Genomic DNA, 15791 nt, shown 5'->3' with positions numbered 1-15791 from the left:
GGAACAGACCGTATAAGTGTGACCAGCAGGATTCCCCGCCTCCCAACCACCAGTCCCACCTCCCATCACCGGCTCTGGCACAGACCGTATGTCTGCCCTCCACTATCCTCGCCTCCCAACCACCAACCCCTCTTCCCTCCACCTGCTCCGCCACCCAACTTCGGCTAAGCTTCTGAGGATCCATTCCTTCTGCACAGGATTCCTTTATGTATATCCCATGCATGTTTGAATTCCGTTACCGTTTTCATCTCCACCACCTCCCGCGGGAGGGCATTCCAAGCATCCACCACCCTCTCTGTGAAAAAATACTTCCTGACATCTTTCCTGAGTCTGCCCCCCTTCAATCTCATTTCATGTCCTCTCGTTCTACCGCCTTCCCATCTCCGGAAAAGATTTGTTTGCGGATTAATACCATTCAAATATTTGAACGTCTGTATCATATCACCCCTGTTCCTCCTTTCCTCCAGGGTATACATGTTCAGGTCAGCAAGTCTCTCTTCATACGTCTTGGAACACAATTCCCATACCATTCTCGTAGCTTTTCTTTGCACCGCTTCCATTTTTTTAACATCCTTCGCAAGGTACAGCCTCCAAAACTGAACACAATACTCCAGGTGGGGCCTCACCAACGACTTGTACAGGGGCATCAACACTTCCTTTCTTCTGCTGATCACACATCTCTCTATACAGCCTAGCAACCTTCTCGCTACGGCCACCGCCTTGTCACCTGGTTGGAAGCTAAATGTATTAGTCCAATAAAATGGTATTATTTTATTTTCTGTATTTGTTTTATTTCTATTTGTTAATTTGTAAAGTGGTGATTGGTATTTGTTAGTTTTTTCAAATTTACATCTGCTGTCTTTATATTTTGCACAGTACTAGGGGACATTTTCTGTTTCTGTGGTGTTGCATTGTATGCAGAGTCTGGCTTCGGGGGTTCAGTTTAATTTTTGTCTAAATAGAAAGTTTATGATTACTTATTCTATAGTGGATTAGGGTATATCTGTGTTTGTGAAAAAGACATGGCTTTCGGTTGGCATTGACTGTGCAGGATTGACGATCTGTACTAATCTGTCTGTTTTCGTTTTACAATAGGTGAATTGATGTTCTAGTGCTCACTGTAGTGTTTAAGATGCTTTCCTTTTCCTTGTGTGACTCGTACAAATTACTGCTTATGGTATGGAGAATTGCTCTATAGGTCCTGAGTGTTTTGTATTTTCTGTATGCCTAGTACTGGATTTGGGGGGGGGGGGGGGTTAAAAAATGACCGGCATCAGGTGTCAACTACCCTAGCTACGCCACTGATTATACTTCCTAACTTAATACTTCCCACTCAATAGTATAAAGCAGCAAATCTACTATAATAAAACTCACCCTCAACATTCTGAAGACAACGTTCTGAAGTCACTCAGTCACTCACTGAAGGGTTCATGGATTCATGGTGGTGAAGCCAGAACACTGACCATGTCTCTCTGCCCCGCCCTCGCATGACGGACCAATCAGAAAAAACACCCTCAACATTCTGAAACACAAAGGACCATCACAACACCGTTCCCAGGCATCACTAGGCAATGTAAGATGGACCAATCAGAGGAAACTACGTGACAATAAGGGAGGAGCATTCCCCAGCAGAATGGCTCATTATCTGTGCAGCACGGAGAGCACAGAACCACCGCTGGAACGAGAGAAGAATATTCCTGCTGTGGGTATGTGCAAAAATAGACCAGGGGAGGGGGGGGGGGGGGGAATTTTTAAATGCCTAATGCCAGTACTGAAGAGTGCCAGAGGGCCTATAGCACAGACTATATTTGGGATCGCTTGACATGGAGTCAGAGGAGCCGGAAAACAACGTGCCCGTCACCATCTGGGACAAGGACAAGCTGCGGCCCAGCTGGAAGGATTACCCGCGACCCAGCCAGCAGCAAACAGCGACCAAGGAAGGGGGTGGAGTAGGGAAACACGCGGAGCGTGTTTCCCTACTCCTTCCCTGCCTAGAAATTGCTGGAGACTGGCTGTCAAACTAACGAAACAACCGCACACCGACGCACCACCTCCATCATTAGAAAGGCATCCACTCTTTCTTCAACAGAAATGCAAACTAATAATACAAAACAAACAAAGAATACATTGTTTCTCAGGCGGCTGCAGGTAACTCCCCACCCCCTTCCTCTTCCCCTTTTGCCGAAGCGGCCAAGGACGTGCCCAACCATCCCCAGCCTCAGGCAAGCTGTCTCCCACCTCGGGGATTCCCGAGCACCCGGAAAAAGACGGCGCTGATTCCTGCAGCGCATAAATGTTCCAGCATTCCCCTGCAGCCGGCCTGAAATGGACCAAACATACCGGATCACCCCCCGACGGCCCGAGACCGTGCTCTTCTCCCTTCCACCAACTTAAAACAACCATCCCCGTCCTCAGGCAAGCAGTCACCCACCTCCAGGATGCCCAGAACCCCAGCCCAATGGAAAAAGATGGCGCTGCTTCCAACAGCACATTTCTCTTCCAGCATTCCCCTACAGCAGCCCTGAAACGGCCAAAAAATACCAACAGACAAAGAACGTGCTCCTCAACCTTCCGCCCATCTAAAACAACACTGCTGCCTCAGCACAACACAAAAAAAAAAACATGGAAAAAAAAAACAACACTCAACAAAGGCTGACACCCCCTACAACCACATTTACATTTCACCAACAGAAAGACCCCCCTCCACAAACCTCCTTGACAGACAAAACCACACACACACAATACAACAGAAACACACCCTCAAAGCCACACACCAATCCAACCCACTTTGCCAGCACAGCACATCCCCCAACCCCCAAGCAAAAAAACAAAACAAAAAAAGACACGCATCAACAACCTGCACACACACCGCACCCTCACACACACAAAATAACTCTGTGACACATACACACACACACAAAAAAAACCACATGCTAGCGCCCGTTTCATTGGTTTCGGAAACGGGCCTTTTTACTAGTGTACAATAAATCAATTAATGATGATTCCCTCAAAACCTATGTGCTGATGTTAAGACCATTGGACACAAGGCAGCTCCTAATGATCACCTCAGTTATGTATGCCCTGCATAACCCTTAACGGCCCTCCCATTCAAATTCCAATCCCACATACACTCTCATGTGCCCAATATACTCACAAACATTTCTAATACAGACAAATATGCACAGCGTAAATATTGTAAGTATATGCAGAGTTTTTACTTCCCTTAGGGATAACTTCCCATGTGGTTAGTGCTCCTGTAAAATTGCTCCTATGCACTCTCCCACCGTGGCATAACAAACCAGCCCCTTAACCCTGGCCGGGTTTCGCTGTCGCTTCCTCAGAAGGGAACCTGCAAACACACACACAAACCACTAGTGTCCACACCTTGAACCACGTACTCCTAGAGCACAATGTACAATAAGCCCTCAAAATATAAATGTTTTCATCTACTTACAATACTCAACTTCAATTCATCTATGGTCACAAACCCAGGATGGGCTTCCACAGGGTGACACCTTCCCCAGGCATCATACGTATTTCCTCCTCACAAACGCACGTTTTTAAATCCTCAGCATGCCTCACAGTTCGCTTCGCTATTGGTTTACCCAAGTACTCATACTCCTCTATCATTGGCTATCACAGCCATTCAATATCCCTGTTCAGGCTGCGTGGTAGGAGAGTATCTCGTAAGCCCCAGGGCGTGGAGGTAGAAGAGTGGAATTTAAATTATCCTCCTCCAGTGACTCATTGGGAGAAGAGGGGGCTTTGGCTCCAGCTCCTGGTCCATCGGAACCCCAGGGTCAACCACAGACGGTACTGTCTTTTTTTTACGCTTGCCACAGATGGTGCCTCCACAAGTGAACCAACAGGAGGTTCTGAAGGCGACTCACCCCAAGAGACAGGGGAGGGGACGCAATTAGGAGTATACAATTTATCATCTAAGAATTTGACAACTGAGCAGGTGGCAGGCACTTTTAGGTCTGGGGCTCTCCTTTGTCCCTTCTACCCACTATGATGCCTTTGAAACCCGCAGATGTTTGTATAGATTTTTCCGGCTATTAAAATTAAAAGTATTTTTCCAGCATCAAGGGGTAAGCCCCCCGGATGATCAGTTCCCCTTACAAGGGAAATTATATTCTACATGGACTCCCGGGGGGGGGGGGGGGGGGTCCCTGATGCATCGATAGTTGCATTTGAAAGACTGGTGATGCGGGAACTCAAGGGTATTGAGAGTGGTATGAGACTTAGAAATATTTGGTCTAATTTGACTAGAGTCCAGCGGACTGCATTAAGGAACTTAATGATCGACTCCTCCCTTGTAATCAAGCGAGCAGACAACAGGGGTGCAGTAGTCATACAAGACAAATTGCAGTTCCTGCAGGAAGCACATGCTCAGCTGTCTAGCGTTATCCATTATAAACTTTTACCACAAGATCCAACTGCCCAGATACAACTTAGGGTTTCCAACTTTTTGACTGAGGCCAACCTAGCGGGTACTCTGACCTGTAAGGAATATAAGTACTTGCATAGAGTTCATCCAGTTATACCTCACATTTATTTTCTACCCAAAATTCATAAGTCCTTGGATAAGCCCCCTGGACGCCCTATAGTGTCGGGGAGGGGTTCTCTTTTAGAGCCCCTCTCCCAATATGTGGCGCATTACTTGAAACCTTGTGTGCAGGAGGCTAGGTCATTTGTAAAAGATTCGACACATTTGCTGCAGATTTTGGCAGATGTAGCTCTTCCCAAGTGTACACCGTTATTGTTAGTTACTTTGGACGTAGTGGCTCTGTACCCTAACATCCCCCAGGAGGGGGCCTTAAACACCATAGAGGGGTACTTATCCCAGGCTAGTATTTCTGGGGATAAATTACAGCTATTAATGGATATGAGCGAGCTGGTGATCAAGAATAACTATTTTGTTTTTGAAGATCAATATTATTTACAGATCAAGGGGGTAGCCATGGGGGCGACGGTTGCCCCCCTCAGTGGCTTGCTTGTATATGACTTGTTTTGAGAATAAATACGTATACTCTAGTCTGTATATGGAGAATGTTTTATTATTGATCTTCCTCCCAGAAATTCCGAGAAGTCATCCCGCACCTATTCTCAATCTTCACTTTCCAAACTGCAGAAACTTAAGATACAAGCTACTCTTTGCCTCCTCTTTTTCCTTTATGAGTCCCCGTTACTGGAACGCATTACCATTAATGTTAAGAGAGATAGCCTATCACGGTCTGTTCAAGAAGTCCCTGAAGACCTACCTATGTTATCGATCATACTCCTCTGCTGCTTGACCTCCTGCAATCCCTCATCCCTTTTTCCTATTGATTCCCACCCACCCACCCCACTCCACTACCTTATTCTCTGTTGTCCTAGAATTACTGTTATTCTTTTCCTGAATGTTGTAAGCCACATGGAGCCTGCCTCAGTGGGATATAAGTGTTCACAATAAATAAATAAATTATGGAAGCACTTTATTGATGATGTTCTGGTCATTTGGCAAGGCTCTGAGGAGGAACTTGAACGATTTGTAGAGTACATCAATCATGTTGGCAACCACATTCGTTTCACAGTAAATTGGAACAAGGTAAAATTATGTATAATCATACCTGATAATTTTCTTTCCATTAATCATAGCTGATCAATCCATAGACTGGTGGGTTGTGTCCATCTACCAGCAGGTGGAGATAGAGAGCAAACTTTGCCTCCCTATATGTGGTCATGTGCTGCCGGAAACTCCTCAGTATGTCGATATCAAAGCTCCATCCGCAGGACTCAGCACTTAGAGAATTACACCCACGAAGGGACACTCTGCCCAGCTCACCACCGCCGAAACGGGGGAGGGGAATTAACCCAGCTCATCCCCACACAAGTGGGGGAGGGGAATCCGTCCAGCTCATCCCCGCGGAGCGGGGGAGGGACACCACACCCGCCGATGCGGGGGGATCTGGCTTATCCTGCAACCGCAACCGCGGGAGGAGCTGACTGACCCTAACACCGCCGAAGCGGGAGGGGTACAAAGCTGCCCTACAGCCGCACGAAGCGGGAGGGAGTGCCGGCAGAATTTATGTCTCAATCCAGCCCCGTAAAACGGAGGGGAGAGGAATGCAGCAGCTCACTGTAACACAAACTCGTCTCAACTCTTGAAGAATCCAAGTGAAAGAACTTGAACACGAAGTCTTTCTGAAATAACTGAAGACTAAACTTGAACCTGAAATGCAACCAGAATAAAAACAGAACAGATATCTGGGAGGGGCTATGGATTGATCAGCTATGATTAATGGAAAGAAAATTATCAGGTATGATTATACATAATTTTACCTTCCATATCATCAAGCTGATCAATCCATAGACTGGTGGGATGTACCGAAGCAGTACTCACCCAGGGCGGGACATTGAAATCCCTGACCTCAACACTGAAGCTCCAAACCGGGCCTCCGCCCGTGCAGCCACAGTCAAACGGTAATGCTTGGAGAATGTATGAGCCGAAGCCCAAGTTGCCGCCTCGCATATCTCTTCCAAGGAGACGGATCCGGCCTCTGCCATCGAGGCCGCCTGAGCTCTCGTGGAGTGAGCCTTCAGCTGGATAGGCGGCACCTTCCCCGCGGCTACATAAGCCGCTGCAATAGCTTCCTTGACCCATCTTGCCACTGTAGGCTTAGCAGCCTGCAGACCCTTACGAGGACCTGCACACAGGACAAACAGATGATCCGATTTCCGGAAATCATTGGTCACTTCCAAGTATCTGAAGATGACTCGTCTCACATCCAGATATTTAAGAGCAGAGTACTCCTATGGGTAGTATTCCCTACGAAAGGAAGGGAGACAGAGCTGCTGATTCACATGGAAGCGAGAAACAATCTTGGGCAGGAAGGAAGGCACTGTGCGAATAGTCACTCCTGCCTCAGTGAACTGCAGAAAAGGCTCTCGACATGAGAGCGCCTGGAGCTCGGAAACTCTTCTGGCTGAAGTGATAGCCACCAAAAAGACTGCTTTCAACGTCAGGTCTTTCAGAGATGCCCTCGACAAGGGTTCAAAAGGCGGCTTCTGCAATGCTCTTAGCACCAGGTTGAGATTCCACGCAGGCACCACTGAGTGCAGAGGAGGGCGCAGGTGATTAACTCCCTTGAGAAAGCGCACCACATCTGGCTGCGAAGCCAGGGAAGCACCCTTCAGGCGGCCCCTGAAGCAAGCCAGAGCCGCTACCTGGACTTTAAGGGAACTGAGCGACAGGCCTTTCTCCAGACCTTCTTGCAGGAACGCCAACACTGAAGAAATTGGAGCAGTGAAGGGAGAAAGTGAGCCTGCTTCACACCATGCTGCAAAGATACGCCAAACCCTGGCGTAAGCAGTAGAAGTAGAGCGCTTCCTCGCTCTCAGCATAGTGGCGATGACCTTGTCTGAGAAGCCCTTCTTCCTCAGACGCTGCCGCTCAATAGCCAGGCCGGAAGACCAAAGGGAGAGGGATCCTCCATCACCACGGGACCCTGATGTAACAGGCCCTGCTCCACTGACAGCCGCAGAGGATCGTCGACTGAGAGCCTGATCAAGTCCGCATACCAGGGACGTCTGGGCCAATCCGGACCCACCAGGATTACCCTGCCGGGATGCTTTGCCACCCGGTCTAGCACCCTGCCCAACATGGGCCAGGGCGGGAACACATAGAGGAGCTCTTGTGTCGGCCACTGTTGGAGAAGAGCATCTACTCCCAGGGATCGAGGGTCCCGTCCTCTGCTGAAAAAGCGCGGCACTTGGCAATTGGCCGATGACGCCATCAGATCTAGGCTCGGCTGGCCCCAGCGCTTCGTGATGTCCAAGAACGCCTGAGCAGATAGTTGCCACTCTCCGGGCTCCAAGGTATGGCGACTGAGAAAGTCCGCCTTGACATTCATGACTCCAGCAATGTGGGCCGCTGAAAGCTGCTCCAGGTTCGCTTCCGCCCACTGGCAAAGACTCATAGCCTCCTTGGCTAGAGGGGCGCTCTTGGTACCTCCCTGGCGGTTGATATAGACCACAGCCGTGGTATTGTCCGACAGGACCCGTACAGGCTACAACACCAGTACCGGGATGAACTCCAATAACACCAACCGAATGGCTCTGAGTTCCAGGAGGTTGATAGACCACTTGCCTCTGCAGGAGACTAGAGCCCCTGCGCTGTCCTTCCCAAGCAGTGGGCTCCCCAGCCCATCAAAGAGGCGTCTGTCGTGACGACAATCCACTCCGGGGTCACCAGAGGCAATCCTGCAGACAACTTGTCTGTCTGCGTCCACCAGCTCAGCGCCTTGCGCACTGCTGGGTCCACGGGAAGGCGCACAGCATAATCCTCCGACATCGGAGTCCAGCGCAGCAGCAGAGATAGCTGTAGTGGTCTCATATGAGCCCTGGCCCAGGGCACTACTTCCATCGTGGCCGGCATAGAGCCCAACAGCTGCACGTAGTCCCAAGCCCGAATAGGAGAGGCTACTAGGAACTAGTCCACCTGAGCCTGAAGCTTGACAATCCGATTGTCTGGCAGGAACACTCTGCCCACTTGGGTGTCGAATCGAACTCCCAGATACTCCAGGGACTGAGTCGGGCGCAGCTGGCTCTTCTTCCAGTTGATGATCCATCCCAGGGAGCTCACAAGAGCAACTACCCGGTCCATAGCTTTGCCGCACTCTGCATAAGAGGGGGCTCGGATCAACCAGTCGTCCAGATAAGGATGGACTTGTACTCCTTCCTTTAGCAGGAAGGCCGCTATGACCCCCATTACTTTGGAAAAGGTCCGCGGAGCAGTAGCCAACCCGAAAGGGAGGGCTCTGAACTGGAAGTGTCGTCTCAGGACTGTAAAACGCAGAAAGCGTTGGAGAGGAGGCCAGATGGGAATATGCAGGTACGCTTCCTTGATGTCCAAGGAAGCCAAGAACTCTCCTGCCTTCACTGCCGCTATAACAGAGCGGAGAGTCTCCATGCGAAAGTGCCTCACTTTCCAGGCCCGATTGACCCCTTTGAGGTCGAGGATAGGCCGGACAGAACCTCCTTTCTTTGGAATCACAAAGTAAATGGAGTAACGTCCCTTGCCAATCTGATTTTTTGGCACCGGAACGACCGCACCCAGGCGGATCAGGTTGTCCAAGGTCTGCTGCACTGCCACAGCTTGACCGGAGACTTGCAGGGAGAGAGTACAAACCCGTCTCTTAAGGGTTGGCAGAACTCTAGCTTGTAGCCGTCTCTGATGACTTCCAGCACCCACGCGTCTGAAGTTATAGTGGTCCACTCGCCCAGAAACGAGGACAGCCGTCCTCCAATCTGCACTGGGGCGTGGACCAAGGCCCCGTCATTGGGTACGAGACCCTGGGGGAGGACCGGAGGGAGCACCTCCGGGACGGCGGTCTCTGCGAAAGGAATGCTGCTTGGGGGAGAAATTCCTCTTGAAGGAAGAGGGGGCAGAGGAACCCGACTTGCCCGGGCGGGTACCGACGGGCTTCCAGCAACCGTCCTCTGGAGGTACCGGGACGAGTACTAGCCCGAGCCCTGACCTCTGGTAATTTCTTGCCCTTAGACGTGCCGAGATCGGTCACGATTTTGTCCAGCTCGACCCCAAAGAGCAGCTTGCCTTTAAAAGGCAATCTAGCCAGGCGGGATTTAGAGGCGTGGTCAGCAGACCAATGTTTCAGCCAAAGCCACCGCCGCGCAGAGACTGTCTGAGCCATGCCTTTAGCTGAGGCTCTCAAGACATCATACAGCAAGTCTGTCAAATAGGCTAAGCCCGATTCCAGGGCCGGCCAATCAGCCCTCAAGGAAAGATCCGAGGGGGAAGCCCGCTGCACCATAGTCAGGCACGCCCTGGCCACATAGGAGCCGCAAACTGAGGCCTGCAAACTCAAAGCAGCTGCCTCAAAGGACGACCTTAAGGCCGCCTCCAATCTTCTGTCTTGGGCGTCCTTTAGGGCCGTGCCACCTTCCACCGGCAACGCCGTTTTCTTAGTCACCGCAGTGATTAAAGAATCCACGGTAGGCCACAGATAGGCCTCATGTTCACTCACAGCCAAAGGATAGAGGCGGGACATAGCCCTAGCCCCTTTAAGGCTCGTTTCTGGGACATCCCATTGAGCCGCAATTAAGGTGTGCATGGCATCATGCACGTGGAAGGATCTAGGTGGGCGCTTCGTCCCCAGCATAATGGCAGAGCCAACAGGGGCTGAGGGAGAGACGTCCTCCGGAGAGGAAATCTTCAAAGTGTCCATGGCCTGTAAAACAGGTTGGGCAAATCCTCTGGGCTAAAAAGCCGCGCTGCAGAGGGGTCATCCGCTCCATCCGAGCGGGGATCTATCTCCTCCAAGGAATCCGCAAAGGACCGTTGGGAGACCTCAGACACGCTGCCCTCATCTACATCGGAGGAGACAAAGTCCTCCAAGGCCTGGAAATCAACCCGAGGGCGTTTACCTCTGGGAACCTCAACCTCTTTATCAGAAGAGGGAGCAGGGGCAGCGTTTTGCATGAGGAAAGCCTGATGCAGCAGCAAAACAAACTCGGGGGAGAAACCCCCCAGACTGTGCACTTCCGCAGCCTGGGCAACAGCCCTAGACGCACTCTCAACCGGCGCTCGCAATAGCGGGGGAGAGACATGCTGCGCATCCAAAATGGCGTCCGGCGCGAAACTCCGCGAAGGAGCCGCGCGGGAAGAACGGCGCTTAACTTTAGCCGCTTGTGCCGTCGCCCAAATTAAGGGCGTTCATGGCATTAATGTCTCCAACCTCAAGGGCGGCCCACGAAGAAGCCGTCCGAGCTGCGTGGCCGGCCAAGATGGCGGAGGCGAGGAGCGGGGGATGGGCGTTTATGGCGGGAAAAAACCGCCACGCCGGAGGAACGACCGGGACATTCATCGGTCACTAAACTGTCACCCATCAAGGGCGAATCAGGTTGTAAAACCCCCGCATCCCCTCTAGAAGCGCTCCAGCGATCCGGGGAGCGCCCTTTGCGCCCTCGCCCTCCGACGCCATATGCCACGAGGAGAAGAACCGGGGAACCCCCTGCCCGCTATAAAAAGGTAAAATTACCTGCTTGCCGCTCCGAGCTGTAACGAACTGGTGTCCCAGTGAGTAGCTGCAATGAACGTTTAAAGAAACGTCGAATTAAACGCCTTTAAAGACGTTTAAAAATTTTTTTTTTTTTTTTTTTTTTTAAACGGAGCCAGCGGGAGGGGGGAGAAAAGGAGGGACCTGGCACCACCAGGTTTGCACTTGCTCAAAAGAGCCCTCAACCCCAGGCCTCAACAAAACCTAAGGATTAGGCTTGGAGGCCTAGCCAGAGCTGCTGCTGTGTGTGACCACCACCTGCTGAGATAGAGAACATACTGAGGAGTTTCCGGCAGCACATGACCACATATAGGGAGGCAAAGTTTGCTCTCTATCTCCACCTGCTGGTAGATGGACACAACCCACCAGTCTATGGATTGATCAGCTTGATGATATGGAAGCATCATACGAACTTTTTGGATGTCACCATCAGGTTGATGCATGGACAGATAGTTACCTTTGTGCATAGAAAAGATACAGACTGTAACATGATGCTGCACTACTCCAGTTTTCATCCAAGACATCTGCGTGACAATATTCCGGTGGGGCAGTTTTTATGCCTTAAACGGCCATGTTCGACAAAGGAGGCTTTCAGGCACTACGCAGGATAGATGTATAAGATTTAAACAGCGGCGGTACCCTGCAAAGATAGTACACAATGCTTACAAAAGAGCATCTAATGCGGACAGATATTGGCTGTTGAAATCTAAGCCTCAGGAACCGGATACCCCGTTGGTATGTGTGATGCCTTTCTCCTTTCTCCTCAATGTCAGGGAACATACGCTGTTTAATCTGCACATATTGGCATATTTTGCGGGTTCATGCTCCCTTGAATGAACCCCCCCCCCCTGCATTTTGCGTATAGGAGGGGTTGGAATTTGGGGGAGCTGCTATCTGGCTCCAGGAGGGGACAGGAGGATCAACAAGGGCATTTTAGATGCGGTGACTGTTCATTTTGCCAATATGTGGCTGAGGGGGACTGTGCTCAGTTGCCCCACAGCTCAAAACGATTTTATATGCGGGATAGAACTGATTATAACACCGCAGGGGTGATCTACTGCATCTGATGCCAGTGTAAGCTGTACTATATTGGCCATACAACTCAAAAAATTTAAATTCAGATTGGCGAGCATGTCAGTAATATTAGGACAATCAAAGCCGAAGTGCCGTTGTCGGCCCATTGGGCTGTGTGTCATCATCTGATATCGGACTTGCGCTGTACAGTATTGCTGCAGGTGAAACTGGAAAGAGGAGGATCGTTGGGTAATATACTGATCCGTAAAAAGCAGCAATTTATCTACACCTGGGATACCATCCAACTGCGCAGTCTGAACAGAGATATTGAATGGCTGTCATAGTCAATGATAGGGGAGTATGAGTACTTGGGTAAACCAATAGCGACGCGAACTGTGAGGCATGCTGAGGATTTAAAAATGTGCATGTGTGAGGAGGAAATATATGTATGACGCCTGGGGAAGGTGTCACCCTGTAGAAGCCCATCCTGGGTTTGTGACCATAGATGAATTGAAGTTGAGTATTGTAAGTAGATGAAAACATTTATATTTTGAGGGCTTATTGTACATTGTGCTGTAGGAGTACGTGGTTCAAAGTGTGGACACTAGTGGTTTGTGTGTGTGTTTGCAGGTCTCCTTCTGAGGAAGCGACAGCAAAACCCGGCCAGGGTTAAGGGGCTGGTTTGTTATACCACGGTGGGAGAGTGCATAGGAGCAATTTTACAGGAGCACTAACCACATGGGAAGTTATCCCCAAGGGAATTAAAATCTCTGCATATACTTACAATATTTACGCTGTGCATATTTGTCTGTATTAGAAATGTTTGTGAGTATATTGGGCACATGAGTGTGTATGTGGGGTTGGAGTTTGAATGGAAGGGTCATTAAGGGTTATGCAGGGCATACATAACTGAGGTGATCATTAGGAGCTGCCTTGTGGCCAATGGTCTTAACATCAGCACATAGATTTTGAGGGAATCATCCTTAATTGATTTATTGTACATTTCCTGCGTTTATACTATTGAGTGGGAAGTATTAAGTTAAGAAGTATAATCTGCATAGACACAGTAGGAAGAAAGAGCAGGCTGTGTAAATGGTTGGAGACTCAGTCGGCATATAATCAAGCTGTTGCAAGAACAGTGTATGTACATACCTGGTGTGGGATTTGGAACATCTAATGTGCTATGATGGTTCCATCTATGACTCTGCCATATATTCCCTTGGGGATATAATGGTTGGAATGGGTACGAACTGAGCACATTATTTTCACAAAAATGTTTATAAAAATTTATAAGGGTTAAGGTGTAGATTCAGTACTAAGTATTGTATTGAGGTCTTCAGAAGTTAAAATTTAATGCCAAGAAGTGTAGAGTGATGCACTTGGGGTGCAGAAATCCAAAGGAGAGATACTGGATATGAGGGGAGAGATTAGTAAGCTCGACTCAGGAGAGAGACCTTGGGGTATTGGTGTCCGAGGATCTGAAGGTGAAGAAACAATGTGACAGGGCGACGGCCATGGCCAGAAGGATGCTAGGCTGTATAGAAAGGGATATAACGAGCAGAAGAATGGAGGTGTTGATGCCCCTCTACAAGTCGTTGGTGAGGTCCCACTTGGAGTATTATGTTCAGTTTTGGAGGCCGTATATTGCTAAAGTTGTAAAAAGATTGGAAGCCGTGCAAAAGAAAGCTACAAAAATGGTATGGGATTTGCATTGCAAACCGTACAAGGAGAGACTTGCCGACCTGAACATGTATGCCTTGGAGGCAAGGAAAAACAGGGGTGACATGATACAGACGTTCAAATATTTGAAAGGTATTAATCCGCAAACTAACCTTTTCCGGAGATGGGAAGGCGGTAGAACTAGAAGACATGAATTGAGGTTAATGGGGAGCAGACTCAGGAGTAATGTCAGGAAGTATTTTTTCACAAAGAGGGTGGTGGATACATGGAATGCCCTCCCGCTAGAGATGGTGGAGATGAAAACGGTAATGGAATTCAAACATGTGTGGGATAAACACAAAGGAATCCTGTTTAGAAGGAATGGATCCATGGAATCTTAGCAGAGATTGGGTGGCAAAACCGGTGCTGGGCAGACTTCAACAGTCTACATCCTGATCGTGACTGAATAGATATGGATGGATTTGTGTAAATTTTAAGGGGCTTCGATGTTAGCTTCAGAACTCTTAGTACAAGAAGAGTGCTGAGCAAACGTCTACAGTCTGTGCCCTGAGAATGGCAAGGACAAATGAAACTCGGGTATACATATAAAGTATCGCATACCATGTAAAATGAGTTTATCTTGTTGGGCAGACTGGATGGACCATACAGGTCTTTATCTGCCGTCATTTACTATGTTGCCATGCCTCTGAACCTGCTGAACTGGAAAGAGGCAATTACTATAGGCATTTTAGTTGGGAACACAGGTCTCAAAAATCAGGAGCCCTTTCAACTTCATTAAATATGCATACCATGCAAATCAGGAGCTTTATAGGGCTATTCAAGGTTTAGTTTTGTTCTTCTGTTTGTTTTATTTTTCTGTTTGCATATGCATTCAAGTTTTCCTTAAAATAAGCAAACTCCAATAACTGCTTCTGCATTTATTACAGTATGCATAGCTGAGCTGCTCCATTAGGTCATAGCCAAGGGCACCGTTCTGGCTCTGTGCAGCTACATACTGCAGAACCACCAAATTTTCACTCTAAGCAAGGCATATGGGCTGTGAATGTCACAATATACATTTCTACTCTCCCCTTCCCTCCCTACCTAAACCAACCCAACATAACAGAATCACCTAAGCATATCAAGAATAAAACTGTTTGTTGTAGCACGTAAGGGATTTTTTAAAAAACTTCTAGATGTGCCTACTCTCTCTCAAGCATTTTCTTTTCAGAACTGTGAACTGGTTAAATGCTCCAACAATTAGATTTAAAGCTAAGTTTGGAAAGGAAAGCCATACATACCATGGAGGAAAACATCTTAAGCTACAGATCTCAAACTGCCTGGAAAAACCTGGTCAGACGGAATCTTATTATACATACACACATACCTGTCTCCACCCTCCCACCCAGTCTGTTTTCACTGTGGAGGGAAAAAGCAGATGTACTTTGTAACACAGATTGCATATAAAGTAAACACAGGACTAACTTATCAAGTGACAAGGAATAAGGGCAATAGCAGTCCCAGAGCCCTGAGCTCCTAAACATAAATATCTCCTGCACTACCATAAAGCATTTCTATTGTGTTTATAAACGTATACAGTGCTGTACAGACTCAAAGGCAATCCCTGTTCCATGGTGTTTAGAATTTAGTCAACATCAATACTGACAACATGCTAAGGACCCCAAAACCTATCTGCAGTGAATGCTTCCTTACAAGCGGGCTTTGGGCCTCTTGTGACATAGCAATAGAGCATCTGCCCTTGTTGCCAAACCTCCTGGTCAAGACTTAGACAAAAAAAAACAACAACCTAGAGAGGTGAAAACTAGGACAACTAAAGAAATCCACACGAACAAGCCTCCAGCTGAAACTATATTAGCTTAGTTTAATGCTTGATACACAGCCTTAGCTGATACTATAGTAAACATAGTAGATGACGGCAGAAAAAGACCTGCACGGTCCATCCAGTCTGCCCAAGAAGATAAAATGATGTGTGCTACTTTTTTATTAGTACTGTCCTCTTCAGTGCACAGACCGTATAAGTCTGGCCAGCCCTATCCC

General features: G+C 48.6%; 1 protein-coding gene across 4 annotated transcripts in view; it reads right to left on the bottom strand.

The window, feature by feature from the left end:
• Window positions 1-15791, bottom strand: part of PC (pyruvate carboxylase) — a 1188093-nt gene that overhangs the window by 1054975 nt on the left and 117327 nt on the right. Inside the window, exons 1-2 of one of the 4 annotated variants that reach the window (XM_030220277.1) lie at window positions 15035-15079; window positions 11518-11700 (exon numbers count right to left, since the gene is read on the bottom strand). The exons of 1 other annotated variant lie outside the window; for it this stretch is intronic. In XM_030220277.1, coding sequence (XP_030076137.1) covers window positions 11518-11550 — 33 coding nt within the window. In that variant the 5' untranslated portion in view covers window positions 11551-11700; window positions 15035-15079. Of the gene's footprint in view, window positions 1-11517; window positions 11701-15034; window positions 15080-15791 lie in introns of those variants that run through there. 2 more of the 4 variants (XM_030220278.1, XM_030220279.1) reach the window with 2 other exon arrangements.

The sequence above is a fragment of the Microcaecilia unicolor genome, chromosome 11, assembly GCF_901765095.1.
Source record: "Microcaecilia unicolor chromosome 11, aMicUni1.1, whole genome shotgun sequence".
NCBI lineage: Eukaryota > Metazoa > Chordata > Amphibia > Gymnophiona > Siphonopidae > Microcaecilia > Microcaecilia unicolor.
Note: the sequence above shows the minus strand (reverse complement) of the source record. Positions and strands in the feature narration are given on the sequence as shown.